The 22,022-nt window shown below is 46.8% G+C and overlaps 1 protein-coding gene across 1 annotated transcript; it reads right to left on the reverse strand.

Moving 5' to 3' along the window:
• Positions 1-8,922: 8,922 nt before the first annotated feature.
• Positions 8,923-10,675, reverse strand: LOC133920699 (uncharacterized). The gene has a single exon (XM_062365299.1). The coding sequence runs from the start codon at positions 10,573-10,575 to the stop codon at positions 9,304-9,306; it is 1,272 nt and encodes a 423-aa protein (XP_062221283.1). The 5' UTR covers positions 10,576-10,675; the 3' UTR covers positions 8,923-9,303.
• Positions 10,676-22,022: the final 11,347 nt, after the last annotated feature.

The following is a 22,022-nucleotide window of genomic DNA, read 5'->3' on the forward strand; positions in this document are numbered from 1 at the left end:
GAACAAAACTTAATAGTGCAAACACAATATGCGGAATGCATAGCCAAAATAATTAAATATTCTTATGTTTTATAAATACAATTTATAGAATGTTTAATGTGTCAACTACTAATTAGCTACATATTAATGCACATAAGATGGCCATGTTGTGAGCCCTTTTTATATAAATATGTATGCGATATTGTTATATCATCAAGAAGTTTTAACATATATATAAAATCTTTTTCAGAAAAAAATGTTATAAGTTTTTTCTTTTGTCTTCTTCATCTGAGCAATGTAATAATCAAATATATAACTTGTATCCGGTAGTTTTTTTTTCAGAGTAGTATAGTAGTTTAGAATATTCTAATTCCATATTCTGTGGGATCGAGCCAAAAGAAACGGTAACACAAAAATGTGAATGCACCACATAAACATTTCACATTTACAAATATTGCATCATCAAGTAATTAGTCTAGTCCAAAGCAGCCCCGCAACAACGCACAGCTGGTAAACTTAGTATCTGTAACAATCTAGTGTTTGCTTTTCTAAATTTTGTCATGGATTCACATGACTCGACGTCACTATATTTTGTCCTGGAACGAGCATTACGAGATCTTGCATTCATACTGTTTCGTAAAGCGGACATTTTTCTACTTAGTGGGAACTCCTATAACACCACTTCTCCCGTCACCACATCACTTCACTACCATCCGATGTACATGGAGATTAGTGCACTGTATGTAGTGATGTGGTGATGGGAGAAGTGGTGATATGGGAGCTCCCATTAGGGGAAAGAGAAACGTTTTGCATTCATGCATTGCTAGCTACAGGTAATCAAAAGCAGGGGACTCTAATTGTAAGCATATACATGCAATGATGCAATAATAATCCATGCTAGCTAGATAGGAAGCCAAAAAAGCATACAAGATGTCCTAAAACAACTAAAGAAGCAAGCAATCAAAATTAAAGAGGCACACTTTTTACTAACCTGACTTGAGATTAGTACTGCACAGATCATATAAAAAATACGACAGTTTGATACATAAAGACTGTGGATACTCACACTTACTCTTCAAAATTCATTATTCATGAGTGCAGGAAATGTATTGGTATTTTGAAAATGAATGACAGACAAGAATAGAACTTTAATGTGAGCTGCACCCGCACAAATTTAGTGACGTGAGAGTGTGATTCTGTTGCTTGACTTTGTTAATGAGAACTTCAGTCTTGTATGAGCGTGTAGGATAAGTTCTTAATACTATTTCTAAATTCCAATCCGTCTATGTACTTGTTGGGAAAAAAAGGTGGCCTTAATACCCACTAAGTTGAGGACCTAATGTCATATCCCAAAACGCTAATTACAGGATTAAGTATGCATAATCATCATGGCGATATGTTTTATATGATTAGTTATTATTTTGGATATTTTGGGAGTGAAAATGGTATAGTAAGAGATAGGAAGACCCTAAATACCTTGGAGGAGAAAAAAAGAAAGAAGAAAGAAAAGAGGGGGAAATTAGAATAAAGTTTAGTAAAAAAGCAATGCCTAGGAAATTTAAGAAAATAATTGAAAATAATCGCAAGTTTATGTGAAAAACATTGATAGTTTTGATAAATTAGGAATGTTGTCATTCGTACTTCCACTTCATGGATTATAGATGATAATTCATGCATGCTGGGAAATGTATTGATTGTTCGATACTATGACGGGCAAAAACATAGAACAATAAAATGAGCTCCGTCAATCTAAACTCAGTAATGTGTGGCTAGACTGTTGTAGTGACTAACAAGAGCATCAGTACATTGTATGAATATGCAGGAGAACTTCCTAATTCTACTTCTAAATTCCACTTCTAAATATGCAGGAGAACTCCCTAACGAGAGCATCAGTACATTTGTTTACACCTTTGCACTTAAAAAATAGAAGTCTGGTGTTCAATTTTTCTACATTATACATCATTTAGCTAATGGTGTATATATGTAGTCCAAAATGCAAAGGTAGCTTACAAAATTTACCAGATAGCATTACATCTACATTATCGTGCATGCTTATAGTCTGGTGTTCAATTTTTCTGATATGTTGTGCATGGTAATGCATGATTGAACTTCTGCCACGTCCATTTTCTTGTTACAGAAAAAGAAAGAACACATTATGCATTCATGCATATTGCTATGACTTAGCTGGCTTGTGTCAAAACCCTTGGGACTTCTATTTTTTAAGCACACATGCAATAATCCATGGTAGCTAGAAGGGAATTGAGCTAAGCTTGCAAAATGTGGGTACTAAAACAACTCAACAAGAAATCAATCGAAACTAAAAGGTGCTCAATTTTTGCTCACCTGCCCAGAGACCAACCAATTAGCCATATCATGATGTTGCAGCATATATAGATAGGTCCTTTGCTACACCACTGGTTGACCCAAGAGCTGTGCTGGAGTGCTAGTATCACTTGACACACCAATTCACACACATGTCGTCACAATATACAACTAGCATTTGGATATGTGGTGTTATATCCTTCATTCGACCAAGAAACACCAACAAATTGACTAATTATATCCTTCATTCCACCAAGAAACACCAACAAATTGACTAAGAACAACAGAACCACCGACAGGCACCAAATGAAGGTTCAGTAATAAAACAGTACAATTGAACTGCTCAAATAGCACACACTAGCAGCAAGCTTATCCAAAATACACAGCAATTAAGGAGATTATGAGAATAAGGGCAAAGTATAGCATGTAGGAGTATAAATGTATAACAAGTACATACACACGATAGTACAAAAAACCTGGATATGCAATATCATTCGATCCCGTCCAGCAACATCATACTCAAGTCACGCACAAGTAGTACGAGGATGAAACAAACTAAATTATGGCAAATCAATCGATCGCGAGCATGGCCCTGAGCCGCCCCTCGAGGAGAGCCGCCGCCCTCTCCGCCCATGGCTGATCCGCAGCAGCGACGGCGAGCAGCAGGAGGATGACACCGATCATGAGGAAGATGAAGTAGAGCATCACGTGGTCGGTGTTCGTGTCGAGGCCGGACACGGTGGTCGAGAGGAGGCCCGCGATGCCCCACGTGCCGATGTAGACGGCGGCGCGGAGGCGATGGTCGCGGAGCCGAGGGAGGAGGAAGCCCAGCAGGCGCGGCTCGCCGGCGCGGAGGGCGGGCTCGTAGTCGACGGCGGCGGCGTCGTTCTCCATCGCTTCAACGACCTTTGTGATGTCACTTCAGCTAGCTGGAGACGGAAGAAGAGGGGATCGGACGATCCGGACAAGCGAAGAGAAGGGGAGAAGGGAGAAGGGCGAAGGGAGGGGCGAGGGAGGGGAGATCCAAGGAGTAAGAGCAGCGTGTATTGCGAAGAGAACGTAGCTCGGCTGGCTAAGCCTCCCGTCATGGAGCCATCTAGCCCGCCCCGGTGTTAAAAAAAAAAAAAAAGAAAGCTCCGGAAAAGAGGTACCGGTGTTAAAAAAAAAAGAGCAGCGTGTATTTTGTGGGCTTCAGAGTGGGCTTTAAATCATTGCAAATAATGGGCTCATAGATGGGCTAAAACTTCTAAAAAAATGAGCCTTTTAAGTTGGCCTCTTTCTCTCCCAAAAAGAGGAAACAAAATAAAAGCAAAAATTAATCTAAAAAAAGCAAAAATGAGGCCCTGCACTGCAAGTGTTTGGAGAAAAAAGGATAGGTTAAAAATCATTAGAATTTAGTTTGAATTTAAACTGAATTCTAAAATTCCTTGAGCATTTCCCAGTTTCAAACAGGCAACGGGCATCCCGCGGCCTCGTTTTCCGCTATAAAAAGTGAACAAAACATCGTGAAAACTGCAAAGCAAGGTAGGTTATGAAATCATAGCAAGTAAATACGATCCGAAAACTAATTTCTAAAAAATTACGCACCAAAAACTCACGCCTTAAGTCCAAAAAACGAGCGTGAGACAGATCTGAGATCTCACAAAGCAAGAGGTCAAGAACGATTCAGGGTACTGAGGATATGCTGCCTCTTCGATCCCCTTGAGGGTTGCTACTATAATAAAAAACAGGATAAAAGAAGGACTACTCAAGCACACCAATCATGGCTAACTCGAACAGAGAAGAGAACGAGAGAGCTGCAGCATGTACCCGGCCTTAGACTCGCCAGCGGCAGGCAGCAAGCTGCCACAGCCCACGAGATGCTCATCAGAGGCGAGCAGTGCACCAAGCGGCGGCTGCCGGTGCCGGCAGGCCGATCGAGGCTTCACGGGAGATCGCACACCGGTACTCGACGGTGGTTGACCTGTCCAAGAGGTAGAAGAGGCTATCTAGAATTCAGCAGACAAGTCCCCAATGGCTGGTGTAGCTCTACGTATTAATCAATGAGGTAGTTGTGTATTGACGTGGTGCAGAACGATCTGTCGCCGCCAATAGGAGAAGAGGGCCCAACTGGACAAGCAGCAGTGCGCGCTCCACGACGAGGCTGCCAATTGCCTAGTCAATCGCAACGGGTCCGTCGTCGTCTTTGCGACGCGGCACCGCATGCGACGAGAACAAAGCAGCGATCTCTGATTAAGAATATGCTGGAGGGAGGTGGCTTTTGCCCACAAGGAAACAAAGAGAAGACTTTGGCGCGTAATGCTACACCTACAAAAGAAAACTTCTAAAAAATTCTGCTGACGTGCTAACGTGGATAGCAACAGCCTCTCAGTATTCGCTACCCAATTCGTAAGCGTTTCTGAATCTGCCACCTGTGCTGCGGATTTCTTCGTTTCATGCCGCTGTGAATTGTTGCGGACTACTTTGCCCTTGCCTTTCTTCTTCCTCTGAACTCTTCTTCGCCATGGCGGTGAGAGCGCCGACGAGGTCGACGCGGACAACTATGAGGAGCACGCCGCCCGAGAACATGACGCCGACGTGCACACCCCTGATGCTCCTCAGCTATCGAACCTCCACGCCGTCGCTCGCGGATCACCTTTGTGATTTCACTCCAGCTAGCTAGGGGAAATGGAAAGTGGGACGAGGAGTCGAGGACTAAGCAACTGGAGATGAAAGAAGAGGGGATCGGCCGATCAGGAGAAGGTAGGAGATGGGAAGGAAGGGGAGGGTACGGTCGCTTTCTCTCGGGAGGGGAGAAAGAAGGGCAAAATGGGAAGCAATGATTTTGGGCCTAATTTGTACGACGAAGTGTATTTTGGCGGACTTAAAAAAGCCTTACAAACTGGGCTAAAAAATGGGCCTTCCAGATTGCAGGCTTTCGCGCATCTATTCACTGTGCGTGTCAAATAGACTTCTTCAATTGCTCGGGGCGTCTTGCAAAACAGGAGGGAAAACTTCGGGCGTCTCACATCTGGCATACTTCAGCATCTAATCTATGTACGAATTCCGTCAAATGTATATTTACACAAACCACGCGAATGCGATATAAATATGCGATCAACCGCCAAATCTCTACTAATATAAAGCACCACCAAACGCGCCAAAAATAATACCGTGAGTACTCGACAAACGAGAATGAGTGTATTTGGTTTACTCAACATGTTTCTTAGGGCTGTATCGGACCTACGCCTCCCAAAAGGCAACGGATGCGTGCAAAGGTTTTTTTTGCTAGACGGACATTGGTCCTCAAGTGCAAAGGCAGAAGAAAGCTTATCTGCAAGATTCACTCGTCAAGCAGAGACGAAAGTCAGCATTAGTGATCCGACGATATCGAGTGAATGGGCCGTCGCTAAACTAGGCTTGCATCCCACGGTCTCTCAAAACTACACAACACTCTTACTCTAATATCTCTTGGATCTCTCTACACGGAACAAGTATTTTATCCCATCAATTAGTTTTTTTAAACGAAATAGACACACATGTCAAATTGCATTATTTCTTAGTGACGTGATCTGTAATACTCAATCTAACCTATCAATAGTCCTGTTTGATTAACTAATGTCGTGAAAAAATAGGGATATTTAAAAAAAAGAAAAAAGTGAATGAATTTAGTAGAAAAGCATTTTATTGGATTCGAACCCATGACTTCCGTCTTACTATGCCATTACTCTATCACTAAATGAAAAGCCCTTTATCGGATTTGAACTATAGATAACGAGAAGTAGTTTAAGTGGAGTTATATTTATTGAAAAAATGTTTTGATTAGTTGTATATGTCTAGATAAGTTACACTAAGTTTCTGTTTGTTTGATTGAATCTGATATCGTATGAGTGAATATAAAAGTTGAGATTATGATTATCTATTTCTATAAAGCTAGTATTGTGACACTAATGAGTGAGTTCTCATGTATAAATAGATACAAAACATGCATCCGTGAAAATCGAGCTTCACTCCTAATTAAGATAAAAATGTATATTTACAGCTGTCAGGTTACATTTGCAACCGTGAATACAGGCAAAAAAAAACAGATTTTTTTAGGATTTTAAGTATTCGCTAGGCCAAAATTGAGGAGATGCGGGAACCAAATACTCCTGTATGGGCGAGAGTATTTTATGGCAGACGAGCGGCAGCGCTGTCTCCCGAGTGAGGGGCAGGAATTCGCGGTGGCCGGGGCGCGGCAGAGGCCGATCCCAGCCGTCCGTCGGATGCGCCATCAGGGAGCCCATCAGATCACATCATGGCGAGGCGAGGTCTCGCCTGCACCGCTGCATGCGCTGCGCTCCCTGGCCGGCGCGCGCACCGATCAGCTAGCTGCTCGGTCAGTCGGTCATCATCCACCAGACGGCCGCATCCGGCGCAGAGAGAGAGAAGGTAAAGCGGAGTCTGCTGAGACATGGTCGCGTACTACAGGTGCCTGCACCACTGTACAGGACTCCAGTATTCAGCACGGCTTCTGTTCATTGTGGTGCCCCGGATCAATGGGGCTTAGCATCCAATGGAGCCCTAGAGCATCTCAACAATTTTTTACCATGAATGGAAGAGAGGAAAAATAAAAGAGAAAAAAGAAGAGAGATGTGGATATTCTATCTGGCTCCGTTATTGGAGGTGCTGTTTTCTTCTTCCATCCTTGCCACCACCAGGCACCGTTACCCATTACCAATGCCCAGTTCACTACCCTTTCATACGGCCGTTCACTGAGAAGTTCTTTTTTTTTTTTTGCAGCTTTTCAAGTCAGGTTCATCTCACCGTCAGATGATAGCTCTAGGGATTAAAATTTGAGAAAATCTACGATTTACCATCGAATAACTACTGATTCTACAATTCGCCATCGAATAAATTCTGTTTACTTCTATACCATCGAATAAATATTTCAGTTCCTTATATGCCATCGAACTTCCGATACTACCCTCCGCTGCCCTGTTCATGAACAGTATGAACAGTACCGTAAATAAAAAAGTCACAAAAAATATGTCGATTTTTGTGCACGCTCTATAATTTATAATCAACCCGTTTTAACTGTATTCACCTAAAATACTGTATAGAATTCAAACTAAAATTCTTCAAAATGTACTACTTTTGTAACTTCTTGCAATTTTTAAGCCTTATAAAACTTTACAAAAAATCTGAGAAAATTTACTAATATTCCTCTAATGTGATGTAATAATTTCTAAAATTATCTCCCGCGGTGAAAAAATTAGTTCTTTGTAATGCACAGTATTACAAAAGTAGCTCATTTTGAGAAATTTTAGTTTGAATTTTACACAGTTTTTTTAGGTGAATACAGTTAAAATAGTTTGATTATGAATTATAGAGCGTGTACAAAAATCGACATATTTTTTTGTGACTTTTTTTATTCTCGGATACTGTTCATGAACAGTGTATCGGAGGGCAGTATCAGAAGCCAATGGCATATAAGGAACTAAAATATTTATTCGATTGTATATAAGTAAATAGAATTTATTCGATGGTGGATTGTAGAATCAGTAGTTATTCGATGACGAATCGTTGATTTACCCTTAAAATTTTGATAAATCTCACGAATTTTGGTAATTTCAAAGGGTAACGGAATACCTAGTTCTACAATTTTTCTTTCACTAATATACGAGACCCACGGAGCAATGACGAAAAATAACTAAAATTTAGATTAAATTTTATAAATTTTAATATTTTTATCCGTGAATTAAAAAAATTGTAAAAACAAATTGAAATCCGTGGATGGCTCTCGCCGAGTGAACCCCGGTCGACACCTTCCGCAACGACTGCGGTCAAAACTTCACTGCACGAGGCACAGGTATCCTGCTGCTGCCAATGCTATGCGTATTGAAAAGTGGTGCTATGTGGTAACTGTATCACTGCTAAGGCAACACTACGCCTATTCAAGCAACCACAGTGAATAGGGGAGTGGCATCGATGGAGCGAAACAAACAAAATACTCCGCAGCTGCTCCGGCCTCCGTGTAGCACGCAGAAAGAGCATTCAGTAAAGGCTGGCACGAGTCAAAAGATGCAGAAAAACAGATGCAAATGAAAAGAGAAAAAACAGAGCAGAGAGTGATAAGGATATTGATGCTCCTGTCCTGTTAGAAAAAGGATAGCGAATAAAGAGATTCAGCCAAAGGGCAGAGGGGAGCGTAGTTTACTAACACCAGGAGGCATCGGGCTCAGCAGCGGTCACATGGGCGCGCCACGGCGTACGGATCGGCCCCCGGGGAGCCATCGCCGCCGCCGCCACGGCCACGGCGTCCCGGCACCGTGTTGCCGAGTGAAAGGATCCCCATTTGTCACTGGCCTTTCCTCCATTTTTTTACTCGAACGCGGCAGCTGATTGCACATGGCGCACAGTGCCCGATCAGGGGCACGCATGGAGCTCAGCAAGCGCAGGCTACCCTGTTTGAACCGGCACCCCCATCGCAGCAGCGGCACAGCGATGAGCCAACGAGCGACGCAGATGAGGTAGAAAGTGAAGCTCAAACCGAACAAAAGTTACTGCCGATGCACGTGGTTAATGTTCTTTTAACAGTGGCACATGACACCATGATTTAGATGCCCAGCTTTTTACTCCCAGAACAGGTTATTAGTAGGACAGAGTACAGGGCATCTGGCACTGCAAGACAAACCAAGACATGCACAAAAGTTTTTCCTTTTTTTCACTTTGGAGTTCAGAGCATGAGATCAAATGTGCTAAGCGACATTAGTGATCAAACTGGAAGGGCAGCAAAAACATGGGGCAAAATTTACACGAGCAAAACGGACGGGTGTTGATCAATTGCTCAGAAAACTCTAGCCTCACAAAGCAAAATCAGCTCACCAAACTATCCTCCCAATTGTTTCTCTTCTCCGGATCTCAAACTAATCTCTCTTCACTACAAACTTCACACTCTTTTTTGTTTGTTTTTCTTTTTGCGACTGAAATTACTAGCTAAGTTTACCACCAAGTAATACTACTAGCTTAGTCAAAACGATGTCATTTACCATTGCCATTAACAAGATCTCTGCAGCTCACTACACCAGTCCTCCTGCCGAGCGCCGAGCGCAGCCGCGCGGCGGCAGCTGCGTCCTTTGCCGCAGCTTCCTTCTTATCCTTGAAGAACCCGAACACCGGCCGAGAGCAGACGGGAACGTTGAGCACGACGGGCGTGGCGCGGACGCCGGCGGAGTAGGACCGGTCCATGACGCGGGAGCGCGACCTCATGGAGTGGACGCTACCCGCCGGGGAGCTGGAGCTGCGCTCCAGGCCCTGGAACACGATCTTGCCGGAGGCGTTCATGCGCGGGGAGTCCACGGAGACCACACTCGGCGGTGGAGGGGGCGTCGAGAGGCGGCGGCGTGCGGGGCTGTGGCCGGCGCGGGCGGGAGCGGAGGCGGCGGCGGAGGCTGGGGCTGTGGCCGGCGCAGAAGGGTGCGGCTGCTGTTGCAGATGTGACCGGACGAGGCGGATGCGCGGCCTCGGGGTGGGGTCGACGGAGTCGAGGGAGTAGCGGGGGAGATCGTCGTGCTCGTGGCCAGATGACGAGGACGACGACGAGAGAGAGAAGCGGGAGGAGGCGAGGGACAGGGACGCCTCCGAGTCGGAGCTGTCGCGGAGGAGCGGCGCCGCGGAGAGGTCCGATGCGGCGGCGGCCGACGCGCGGCCTCCGTTCCGTTGGAGGAGCAGGAGCTTCAGCGACCTGGCTGCCGAAGAGTTGGTTCTCGACGGAGTCGCCGCCGTTGCCGCGGGGGACGGCGACGGAGAAGCCGCGGGCGATGGCGTCGGTTTCTGCGGCGTCTGGACCTTCCTGAGCCGGAGCAGCTCCCTCCACCGGCTGGAGCACGTCGGTGCCTTGGGCGAGAACACGTACGGGTCGAGGGCCGCCTCGGTCGCTGCAGTGTGCAGAGCCTTCACCCGCTCCGGCGTAGGCGGGATCTCAGGCACCAGCGCCGTGTCCCGCCGCCCGCGCTCCGGCTCCGTCGCCTTCTCCGCAGCAGCTTGCGGCCGGAGCGGGAGCAGCTTCCCGTCGGCGAACAGCTCGTCGGCCGGCAGCATTGTCGCCGACCCTCCGAGGCTGAACTCGAAGTCGATGAAGTCCTTCGTTATCGCCGGCTCCGCAGACGCCAGTGCCGACGACGACAGCGCGGCGGGCTCGTCCACCGCGGCGTCGAGGCCGCCGAAGGACAGTCGCGGGCCGAGCCAGCCGAACGACATGGCACCGGTGGCGGCGGGTGCCGCGGGCATGTTGCTAGCGACGGCGGAGGCCATGTCCGGCGGCGAGGCGCATCCACGGGCGGAAGCAGACAGGGCAAGCGGTGCGGTACACTCGAGTACTGTACTTGGCTAGGGGTGCGAGGCGACAAACGTGACGAGGAGACACAGACAGGAGTGCCCTGGTAAAGGGGTGCGCGTTTATATAAGCGGGCACGGTAAATTTCCTGACTAGCGGGCCCGCGTACCCCATGCAGCCAATGGCAGGTGGTTACGTGGTTGGTTCGTCCGTGAACTGCAGGTTGAAATGGGGAGTTAATCTCCGGTTAATATTTTTGACAGGAGGTAGGTAGTGGTTAATAGTACTACTACTGCCACACAACACCACTCTTTCTACCTCTCTTTCTGTTTAGAGAGATTTTGGCGTGGTTCTTGTCTTGTTATCACTGTCCTGTATCCTCGTGTTTGGTTTAGCTTCAATCGGATTTTGCTAGCTAGAAGTACAAAGCTGAACCAAATAAATATAGTTTTTGGAAAGCAAAAATTGATTAAAACAGTTATTATTATATAGGTTATACATTTCATCTGGATAAAAACCAATTCAGAAGTAACCTTTTTATAAGCAATTTTTTTTAAAAAAAAACTCAGTCAACCAAATAGGCCTTTACACCGGTAAGCAAGTGTTATGCGGAACAGCATCGACAGATAGAGAGATGAGTCATATAGATGAGGCTCCTTCAGCTCTATCTCTTTTTTCTTCTTCTCTTTCCCCTCTTTCTCTTTTTTTTCTCTCAATTTTTCTTTTTTCCTTTTACTCATCATGGTAAAAAAATTGTCTTCGGAGTTCGGACTCAAGCGGCTTCATTAGCACATAAGCGATTGGGAGCTCCCCAGCCCTCTCCTGAGTCCTGCCCCTTCTGAATAGATGCCAATTCACGCTGCAGTAGTGTAACGTTGCAACTTTACTCATGCCATGACAAACAAGATCGGTGCGTTTATATTGTGCAGGGCTTAGATGATTGCGGGCTAAACAACAAACCAGCGGCTGTGGGCGTAGCTCCAGCACGACATGCATGGTTCCGTACACGCCTCAAATTCACAAATCTTTATACCAAATTTCTCTGTACTTGAAGCTGCAAACGAAAGAACGTGTGATAATCTTAATTTCTTTCTCATGTTAGTAGTACTACGAACCAACGAAGATTTTTGCCCATGGCATGGCATCGTCCAGCGCTGCAAATCTGCCATGTGGACGGACAGACAGGCGTCCAGCTTGAAGTCTCGTCAGTCGGCATCAGATAGGAGGAGGACGCTTGGTTGGCCCCGGAACAGACCAGTGTGTTTCTCGCCATGATAGTGCCGATCCAAAACAGTGTCAACATGCAGTGACGGATTGAGACCACGAAACAGAATCCTTTATCTTCTTCCTCCTCCTCTTCTTCACTTCATCCTTTTCCATGTCCAATAATAAAAGGAGGCATGGAGGGCTCCAGATGCGTCCGGGGGTGAGCCCCTCCCGTGGATCCGCCGCTGCCGACATGGCAATTAGAGTTGCGTGATGCGTGAATGAATGCCTCGTTTGGCCGGAACCGAGAGCTAGCCGGCCGCTGGTGCAAAGTACAACGGCGACATGATCGTCGCCGCCGTGTGTGACCGTGATGTTGAAAGCCACTTTACACTTGCACGTACGTACGCACCATGGGCTGCTCCTACCACCATCACTGGTTCTCTAGCTGCGTATCTTTTGGTTTCCATCCAGTGAAAAAAAGGCGAAAAGGATAGGTAATTTCTCTATATTTTTTTTGTTTTCGTTATCCTCTGGGCCTTGCTGGATTGTAGATTCGTGTCCTGTTATCGAGGTTGTTTTCTACTGCGGTAATTAACAGTTACCTTACCTTATCTTATCGCGGCCTAAAGAATTTACTTGATCCGCTCCCCGCTGCGGCACTGTGCGATGCCCCACGTTGACCACGCCGAGACTCGAGGGCGGGCCAGGCTAGTGGCCAGTCTGGGCCCACCGCTCACGTGATGCCCGGCCCCACTACCAACTCCGGCTCTCCACTCTCCAGTCTCCACAGCCCCAAAGAGAAATTTCTGGCCTTAACAATTTGGGTAGGAGATCTGGGCCGTCCGTGGCCATCGGACGGCTGGAAACGTCCCGGCACCGCGTGGCACGTGAAGGCCAGCTGTCGGGCCCCGCTCGGCGGGTCGCCACGTTGCTGCGGCCGGAGCTAACACCGACATGCCCGGGCCGCGAGGCGCTAACGCCCCTCGTGGAAGTGGGAGAGGGCATTTTACCATTTTGCCCCTGCGCCGGAGAGCAAATTTATGGGTAGCCCCATGCGAAAAGTTCGCTTTGCATCTACCGTTCACGTGCTATACGTGGAGAACTGCGGCGATAGGCTCCGTTGTTTCTCTTTTATTTTTTCGGAAGGAGAGGGATTACATTGATTTGTCAGAACAATACATACCATCTTGCAGAAAGGCCCCTGGCAAACAAAGAGAAAACGAAAAGGTACCACGAGGACTTTCTCTTCCGTGGGACGCCGCACTGCAAAGCTGAATTCAACCGCCGGTCACCACGCTGCCAAGCCGGAGCCTTGCAGAGGAGATCGACGAGCCCTCCTACCAAGCCCGACAAGGAGGCCCAACCATTGTTAAGCCGTAAGAACCAGCGACATGGAATCATGTCTAAGCCGCATCTGTCTCGATGAACGATCATTGGCAACATCCCCGTCGAAGTCAGTAAAAAAAGCACAGGATCAGCCCTACCACCCTCAGCCGCACTAAGCATAACGGACCAACACACAATTTTACCAATCACCGACCCAAACAAAAGGGATCTGAAGCTTCCCCCTAGCCACAAAAGGCTTACAAACACAAAGAATCTAAAACAGTAACATACCTATGAGAGTTCACGCCAAAGATATCACCGAGACGACGACACCGCCGGAGGAAACTAGACAACGCGACGCCCACATGACCGACGCGGACAACACCGCGGGAACCTAAATACTAAGCCTACCACCTAGAAGGAAATCCCGGCGTCGATTTGGCAGCACCCCTCCTCCACTGACTTCGGAAACAAAAAGCCTCCAGGATTAAAAAACGGACAGTAACCGAGCAAAAACTGTGATAACTGAACTTCTCGATCTGGTTCGGTTTCAGACGGTGACCGAATTTTAATTAAAAAATTCAAAAAATAAAAAATAAAATAATTCAAAAAAATCTTTAAAAAAACTAGACACAATTCTAAGACCTACTATAAATTTTTTTTCAAAAACAATATCGTTTGCATAATATTCTACTGGGAGGAAGTTTCAAAAAAAAAATGAAGCGTGCGGCTCAGTTATTAACTCATGTTAAGGAAAAATTTAACATGCAAATACATATTTTTCTTGTGTAAAACGTATCTTAAGAGGATCTTTAAAATTGATTTCACTTTATTTAGAGTTTTATTAATTTTTCTATGATTTTTACAAAGTTCACAAGCATAAAGTGAATATGTTAAGAAACAGCACTGTAATTAACTTTTTCATGTCTACTATTATTTTTCCTACGTAAATCATAGTATAATTAAACTAATAAAATTGGTTTCACTAATTTTTGAGGTGTGATGAGTCAGTTATGAATTAATCTAGTCGCAACACATTTACACAATCTTGCATGATACAATAACTAATTCATGAGTTCATGTATTTTTAAAAGACATAGGATCATGTGAGAAGACTAACAAAATTAGTTTCATGATTTTTGGATTAGCAAAGAGTAAACTATGCATTTAACTTGGTTTAACAAATACAATTTCTCACATAAAATTTTGAACTTTTTAATGAATATAAATACTTTTTATTATGTAGATCATGTTAAAAGGAAACCAACAAAAATTGTTTCACTTGATTTAAAGCTCAGATGAATTAGTTATTGATTTTACAAGATTGAGATAATTTTTGTGTTTTTTGTTGAACTTTACTGAAAATCAAGAAACCGTTCGATAAATCGAGAAAATCGAACGGTTACCAAAAAAATCGAGCGGTTATCGACAATACGGAAAATTCGAGAAAACCGCTAGATAAATCAAAAAACTGCTCGGTAACCAATCCAAACCGTCCAGTTACCGAACGGCTAAAATCGTGATTTTTTCTCCAAATTTTAATTTTTGTCAAATAAATTTTGTTCGATTTTTTTAAATTTTCGATCGGTTACCATGAATGCCTCTGAATCGTCTTTTCTACGGTAGAGAGGGGAACGGGACGCTTGGAGAGTCTTTTTTTTTACTAGAAGCAACCTTCCATCGTTTGGTAATTTACTACAACACCCTTATTTGAAACACGTTGAAGATACTTCAAATTGCCTCCAGAGTACACGCAATTGTATGGCTTTTCCAAATGCTTAGCACCACTAACAAGTTAATTTCGATGGTCGTGTTTAGGTCATATGATTTCCGTATGTTTGAAGAAGAAGAAACTTTCGCTCGGTATATATGTTGGAACAAAAAGGAGTTCAATTTAACGTGTGCTATATAAATCCTCAATTTAGGAAGGGTGTTCGAGCAAAATATGCCAAACCGGGGTAGCGAGGGAAAATCTCCCGCCAAGTGTTTCGCCACGGGGGCCGCCCGATCGGACGGCGCGCAACGACCAGCATCCGTCCGTCGATCCACCGTTCCTCAGGGAGCAATCATTTGCATCGTTGGGAAAAGACTGCGGCGCCCTCTTGGGTGTCGTCTTCCCGTGGCGACTGTAGCAGTCAAAGCTGTCAGATGCTCGGGGTCCAGCGGGGGTGTTCTGGGTACTACAAAAAGAAAAGATCGCGGTCGTCGGGAACGAGCCACCATCCACTTATCCAGCGAAACAGAGTGAATCCGGGCCGTACGATAAAGACAGGCCGGGTTCGAGCATGTCCCGGATGGTGACGAGACATGCCCAAGTTGATGTTGTATACTAGTTGAGTGCGGTGAGTGGGAAAAAAAAATAAAAAAATAGATATAGAAAAATCAAATATAAACTAAGTTTTAGAAATGTGGATGTGCAGTGTCGTCAGACGAATATATCAAGATATATTATAGTTTGATTTTAATCAAATTTGTAAAAAAGAAGATTATCCATTAATTACCTTTCTAAATTTTTATTTATTTTTACTAGTAAAACGAATTTTATATCTATAGCCAATAATAAAATAGAAAGGTTGGAGGGCTAGATAATAAAAATAAATAAATTATTCAGATTTTAGAGATTTTTATTAAATAAGAGAGGAGGAGAGGAAAAATTGACACCAGAAACAACTCGTGTTTTATTCGGTTAGGATAATGACGTGATAGGATGTGCTGACGTAGCAGGTGTAACCGGGTAACACGAACTCTGTTGGTGGAGTATCTTTCTTCTCCATCGCGCAGTAAATGTTTCCAGTCGAGGGCAGTAAAGTTGGATCAGTTTGGTAAACGAAGGTTAACATGGATTACCAGTGGTAAACATTTGTGCTAGCTGTGTGTTCTAACGAGTTTCCATCAGCAGGTGCCGTGGCGTACAAGAGCAGTTATGGCGATACAGCAGCGCAGTGAGTGCGAGCAGGAGCATAGCGGTGCCATGATGAGTGCATGGCGACCCTGGAGACGCGGGGCCCACGGTATCCCTGAGCCGTCGCAGTGGAGTGGGGCGCGGACGCGCGGTGGATCAGTCCTAGTGCTCCTGCTGCAGCTAGGGTCAGCCAAGCGGTGGAGCCCAAAGATGCTCGCTCGCCATTCATTGGAAAATACAACTCGGCATATTCTTACACACGTACATTCTACTTTGATTATCTATCCCCTCATCTGATAGTTATTTATTTTCGATTTTTTATATATAATATATTTTTTTCACCTAATCATCTATGGTAATTGATAAGCCGTATGTCGGCATGGCCTCGACGTTTCTCTTCCGTCGTTCATCACCCGTCACCTGGTGCAGGGGTTGCAGCCCGCGCGCTCGCACTCGTCAGCGCACGACCGGCACGCCATACCGCGATGCCTGCCGGTTGGTAGAGGCCCATGGCCGTAGCAGCGGTCGGTACGGCTCGTGAGTTGCGCGTGGAGTGGGTCCGTTGCTCCATTGCGTGCGCCGGGATAAAGGGGTCACGCGGCGTCCGTTCCCGCGGCCGTACTCGCGCTCGCGTACGTGCCGCAACCGCCTCACGATGTGTTTGTGGAGCACGCCCGCCGCTCCCGTTTTGTCACATCCACCAGCACACTCGCGTACTTCCCTTTTTCGTCTCCTCCCCCACGACAAGTGCCCATCCCTTCCGTTCTCTGGTACCACCAGTATCTCACAGTCTCGCATGTGTACTCGTAGGAGAAAATAAAGTCCAGTCATGGACGCCCATTGAAATCAGCTGCATTCATCTTTATCATCTCACACTCCGCTCGACAAGATCGATCGCGGCCGTTATGGCTAGGCCGCTGCAACAAAGCGCTAGCCTTTTCGCAGGCCTACGCCTCTCATCCTGATTCCTGGCCCTAGGTGACCATAGGCCAGCATCGTCCCTACACAAAACGGCGGGGGCGGGGCGCATCTAGACCGAGGCGGCGAGTATTTTTGTGCTCACATCCATGTGAGCTTGTGCGGTAAACGAGATGCGCGCGCCTGCCCGGTGGACCCGCTGCCTGACTGCCTCGCTCCCTCAAAAGGTGCAGCCAGGCTTTACGGCCATATCCAGGCTGCCGACTCGGTTCATGGGACGTGGACGTACCACGCCCCCACCGCGTTTTCACGAGGTTTATCCGGCTCAAAATAATGCACCATGATGTGCCTGCAAAACGGGAAATGGGCTAGAGCTGCTACCGTACTCCGTGCTCCGTGAATGCTCTCTGACAGAGACAGGTCTGTGTTTCACTCACCGAGCTGCAGACAAGAACAGCGGCATGCTTGGAGCAACGCAGGAGCCAGGAGTACGCGGTAAGCAACGAAGCATGTCAGTTTTAAGATACATTTTCAAATTCAGAGCTCAGTTCTGATCGCTGCTACAGAATAGGTGCTTCCGTTTTTAATCACACAAACGAGTTGCCGATGGATGGATCTTACTTAACCTGGATTCAATCTGATTTACGGCATGCAATGCATGCTAGTATATTATCGATCGATGTTTATTTTTTTTAAACGAAACCGGCAGGCATGAGAATTGCTTGTTCTATTGAATAGAGAAAGCCCGAAGGGCTAAAGTTACAATAAGTACCCGAAACATGTCAAATAAAGACTGGCCAAATCCTAGGGACAAAGACTATTTCTTGGTGTGATCTCGGCTAACGGTTAACCGAATCCGAGATTTCTAGGGCACGACCCTCATCCACACCTGCACACAAAAAAAACATAGGTTACAGGGCCAACCTATCCGATATTCATAGTCTATTAAGATTCGCAAGTCAAGCGAAGAACTTGCATTTCGATAGCGGCCACGCAAAATGTATGATGTCATTTTGGAATCAAAGAGATATACATATACATGTATATGCAACAGATATATGGATGCAAATATTCAAATATTAAAAAAGAGAGAAAAGGGGCCAGGTTGGAGATCCTTTTCGGCCTACTTCCTTCTCCCTTCACTCAACCCAGCCCAAGATGGCCCATCCTTCACTTCTCCTTCAGCCGAGTGGGCCGGCCCATGCTCCTTCCCTCCCTGCCGCACAAACCCAGCTGGCTACCTCGTCTTCTTCCTCTGGTCTCGAGCAGAACCGTCTCCAGCCGCACCTTCCTCCCTCCGATTCCCCTCCCTCTATCTCCAACAGATCAAGTTGGATCCGCGCAAAACGGAATCCCCAACTAAGTTCCCTCAAATCCAAACTACTTTCGGGGTTCAATCCCCTCAATCTCGAGCACTACCTACTGAATATTTAAGAGAGAAACCGATCTATTTTCGGGAGTAGGGGGCGCGGCGCAGAGGAGGGAGCGGGGAAGCCCTGCTGCTCGCGGCTCTTGTTGGCCGCTACCCTTGCTGTGCGCGCCGCCGCTGCCCGCTGCAGACTCAGAGCCCTTGCTGCTGCCAGCCAAAGCCTCTACTGCCGCTACCCGCTGCACTCAGAGGAGAGGTGCCCGCTGCGCCCAGAGGAGAGGAGCCCGCTACGCCCAGAAGAGAGGAGGCCGAAGGCCCTGGCCGTCGAGCTGGCCTCGCCGCTCCTTGCTGTCCAATCGCGTCGAGGTTCTACCACGGAGGAGGCTGAGAGGAGAATAGGCCGGAGGCCGTGGCCGCCGAGCCGACCACGCTGCCTCCTTGCTGTCCAATCGTGTCGAGGTCCTGCCACAGAGGCCGAGGGGATAATAGACCGGAGGCCCTGGTCGCTGAGCTGGCCACGTTGCCCCTTGCTACCCAATAGCGTCGAGGCCCTGCCGTACAGGGCCGCAGCCCCCTGTCACTGCCATCAGCGAGCTATATCACCACGCTAAAGCTTAACCTGATCGTACCGTCGTAGCCGGCGCTCTGGTTGTGCCGCGTGCTCTTTTCCTTTTTCTATGCGATGCACAGCCATCGTGCTCTCTGTTTGAGCCAGGCCTTTGTGCCGCTGTGCTGATCATCCTGGGCCGCCGGCTCATCCTATGGTAGGGATGCAAGCGGGCGAGCTTGCGGACTTTGAGGTCCGTTTAGCCACAAATGTGGTTATATTTTTGCGTCCATTTTTATACTAGTGGGTTAAAAATGAAGTAGCATGTGGGCTCCTATGCTGGCTGGTGGGTTGTGATGCTCTCTGTCTGAACCTGGCTTTAGTAGGCCTGAGAGAATAAGTGCTAGCTGTTTCTGTTTAGAGAGTGAATCAAGAAGTGATCTAATTTTATATTTAGAGGTACGTCGGTTTTTTGGAGTCTTGGTGACTCGTCGATAACTTGTTGATCTTCTGACTTGGTGTGGAGCGGTAGCAAGACGCTTATACAGGGACGCGGAGACCCTTGCCTTGGTGGCTCAAGCTCCGAAGTGAAGACGATGGTAAGTGACCGGAAGAGAGGCTTAGAGGTGAGACTTTGCCTTTGTGGTTTGGTGGCTCATACAGGTTGAGGTTGTGACCGGAAGAGACTTGACGACTGTTACCATGTCCTTTATGGAGCTTCAACGTGGACTGAAGTGGCGTTTGTGCCATCGATACCACGTGATAAAAATCCCTTGTGTCGAGTCTCTTCCGGTATATTACCCTGCTACGCAAGTTCTATGTGTAGAGTCGCTCTAAGATGGGTCTATTTTCTCTATTTTCTAGGACCTTCCGGACCAGCGTGTAATATGGCTGGTAAGTTTTTAAAAATTCAAGAAACCAGACTCTCTGTTTTGCAGGACTTCACGACCACTGCCGAACCCAATGGCCGGGGAGATGGACGACCAGTCAGCCAAGAACTCCAAAACAAAACTGTCGCTCGCACGATGACAGAGGTACGAGCGGCTGGGAATAGCGACCACAAGGCCTTAAGTCTTGCTCAGGTTAAGCGCTGGTCACCACTGAGAGACTTAACGAGCTACGGTCCGTTCCACGCTCTACGAGCCTAACCTACGACCAGGATGAAATGATTGGGCCTACTCATCGCATTGACACGGGGAAAGTCTTCCGGACGCTCCAAGCAATGGCTCAAGCAGGGCAGTCAGAAAGGCCATAGAACTCTTGCTCGGTCCTTTGGCCAAAATCAAGATACTCAGAAAGGGCCAGAGCTAGACATACGTCATAAAGACCCCACCATTTTCATTCATGGAATAACAGAGTTTCATGCATACCGATTACACTCGATCAGGCTAGTTATCCTATTACACACTCATCCTACTTACTCTTGAACGAGTCGAGGAACCTCTTATACTCTTCCTGGGGGAGGCAGGTGATCGCTCCAGGAATCGGTCGATGGCCGACGTAGGGGCAAATGCCCTGCTAGAGTTGCTGACCGGCGCAGCTGAGCCCGACCAGCCCCCTTCCGGCTTCTCCTTCGTCTCCTCTTCGTCATCAGAGATTTTGATGACATCGACCGGGGCAACCGCTCTAGCCAGAGACTGAGCCGGAGCAACAGGAGGAGACCCTCTCTCGAGCGATAGGAGCACGATTGTGGCCAGGTCTAACCCCACAAGCAAGGCCTTGAGGTCTCCTGCCTCCGAGGGCACCCTGACAAACAGAGCCGACGCCGAAGGATACTTCATCGACAAGGAGGACGGGGAAGACGCCATGCCTCACCAAGAAGAGTTGCCTTCTTGACCTGCAAAGAATATCGATGGACGGATGACTAAGTGAACTCCGGCTATTTATAGTCCGGCTAGCTGTTGATTCGCACCTTGGGCGGAAGTCCGTGGGGGGTTGCTGTTAGGGAATGGTCTCATATGCCCCTTTCGGATGTTGGGTCGAAGACCACTACGGCCACTGTTCACTGACAAAGCTTACAATTATCGTGGATCTGTTAAGTTGCAGGAATCCTTCGACAGCCCGAAGGTACCCTTTGGTCGCTTGGCGCCACGAGGCCGCTTCTTATAGCTGGGATTGGCGAAGCCTGTGTGGGGCCTTTGGATAATAACCGAATACCCTCGCTCGACAACACGAGGGAGTTGATCAAAGGAACGTCGAAGGTGACGGTGAAAACAAAGCTTTTGTCGGACCTTCGGAAGCCAGTTGAAGACCTCCGCTCGACATCATGAAGAAATTGGCCGAAGGGATGCCAAAGGTGCCGCAAGGCACAGACCTCCGGAAGCCCAAGTGAAAGGAAGACTGATTAGTAACTGAGGATGGCGAAGGGCACGATTGTAAATAAGCCAATTGTACTTACGATAGTACCATATTGCCCATGAATATGTCGGAAATGTGACAGTTAGAGGGGTATTATTATACATTGTAACAGGGAACAATCGGATACAGCCTATAAATAGGACGGCACTGTAACCGAAAAGATGAGTGACATTAATAGCAGTGCACAGTTCCCCACTTAGTGTGATTCCTACCAAGTCTTCGGATCACACCGGTGAACTGAAGGCCCACCACTTCGCTTGGTTACGCAATCCAACAATGCAGAGATCGAAACATTATTTCATCTCGGAATAAAGCTTCATTTATCTAAAAAACGATCAATAATGTCGTCTAAACAAAAAAACACACACAGTAAAAGCCATCATTTTTTTATTTTACAGTCTATGAATCATAAATAATACAAAGACGTCACCTTAACACGAGCTTTCTTGCTCGACATTGCTGGCGTGGCATGTGTAACACGCGAGAGCACCTGCTGCTTGCGATCCAGGAAAAAACGTCTTCTTTGGCTGATGAAGACTGCTAGCTTCGTAAAGAACCCATGAGTGGTGATAGTATTGTCCGTGCATGTCCCGTGTCATGCAGTCATGCATATGTGTCCTGTGTCTGTGTTGCACTCTACTCGCCGGCAGGGGCGGAGAGGGGTGCCCGGTGTGCTCGGGCACATCTAAAATTTACAAAACTCAATAGAGATTAGTTATTCTATTGCTCAAAAATTTTAGAATTTTTTTACATGTTCTATAATTCATGTACAACATATTTTAATTGGATTCACCTA

This window comes from Phragmites australis, chromosome 6, assembly GCF_958298935.1.
Source record: "Phragmites australis chromosome 6, lpPhrAust1.1, whole genome shotgun sequence".
Taxonomy (NCBI): domain Eukaryota; kingdom Viridiplantae; phylum Streptophyta; class Magnoliopsida; order Poales; family Poaceae; genus Phragmites; species Phragmites australis.

Coding starts and splice junctions, on each gene's coding strand:
- LOC133920699 (XM_062365299.1), bottom strand. CDS start 10,575: ATGGCCTCCGCCGTCGCTAGCAACATGCCCGCGGCACCCGCCGCCACC.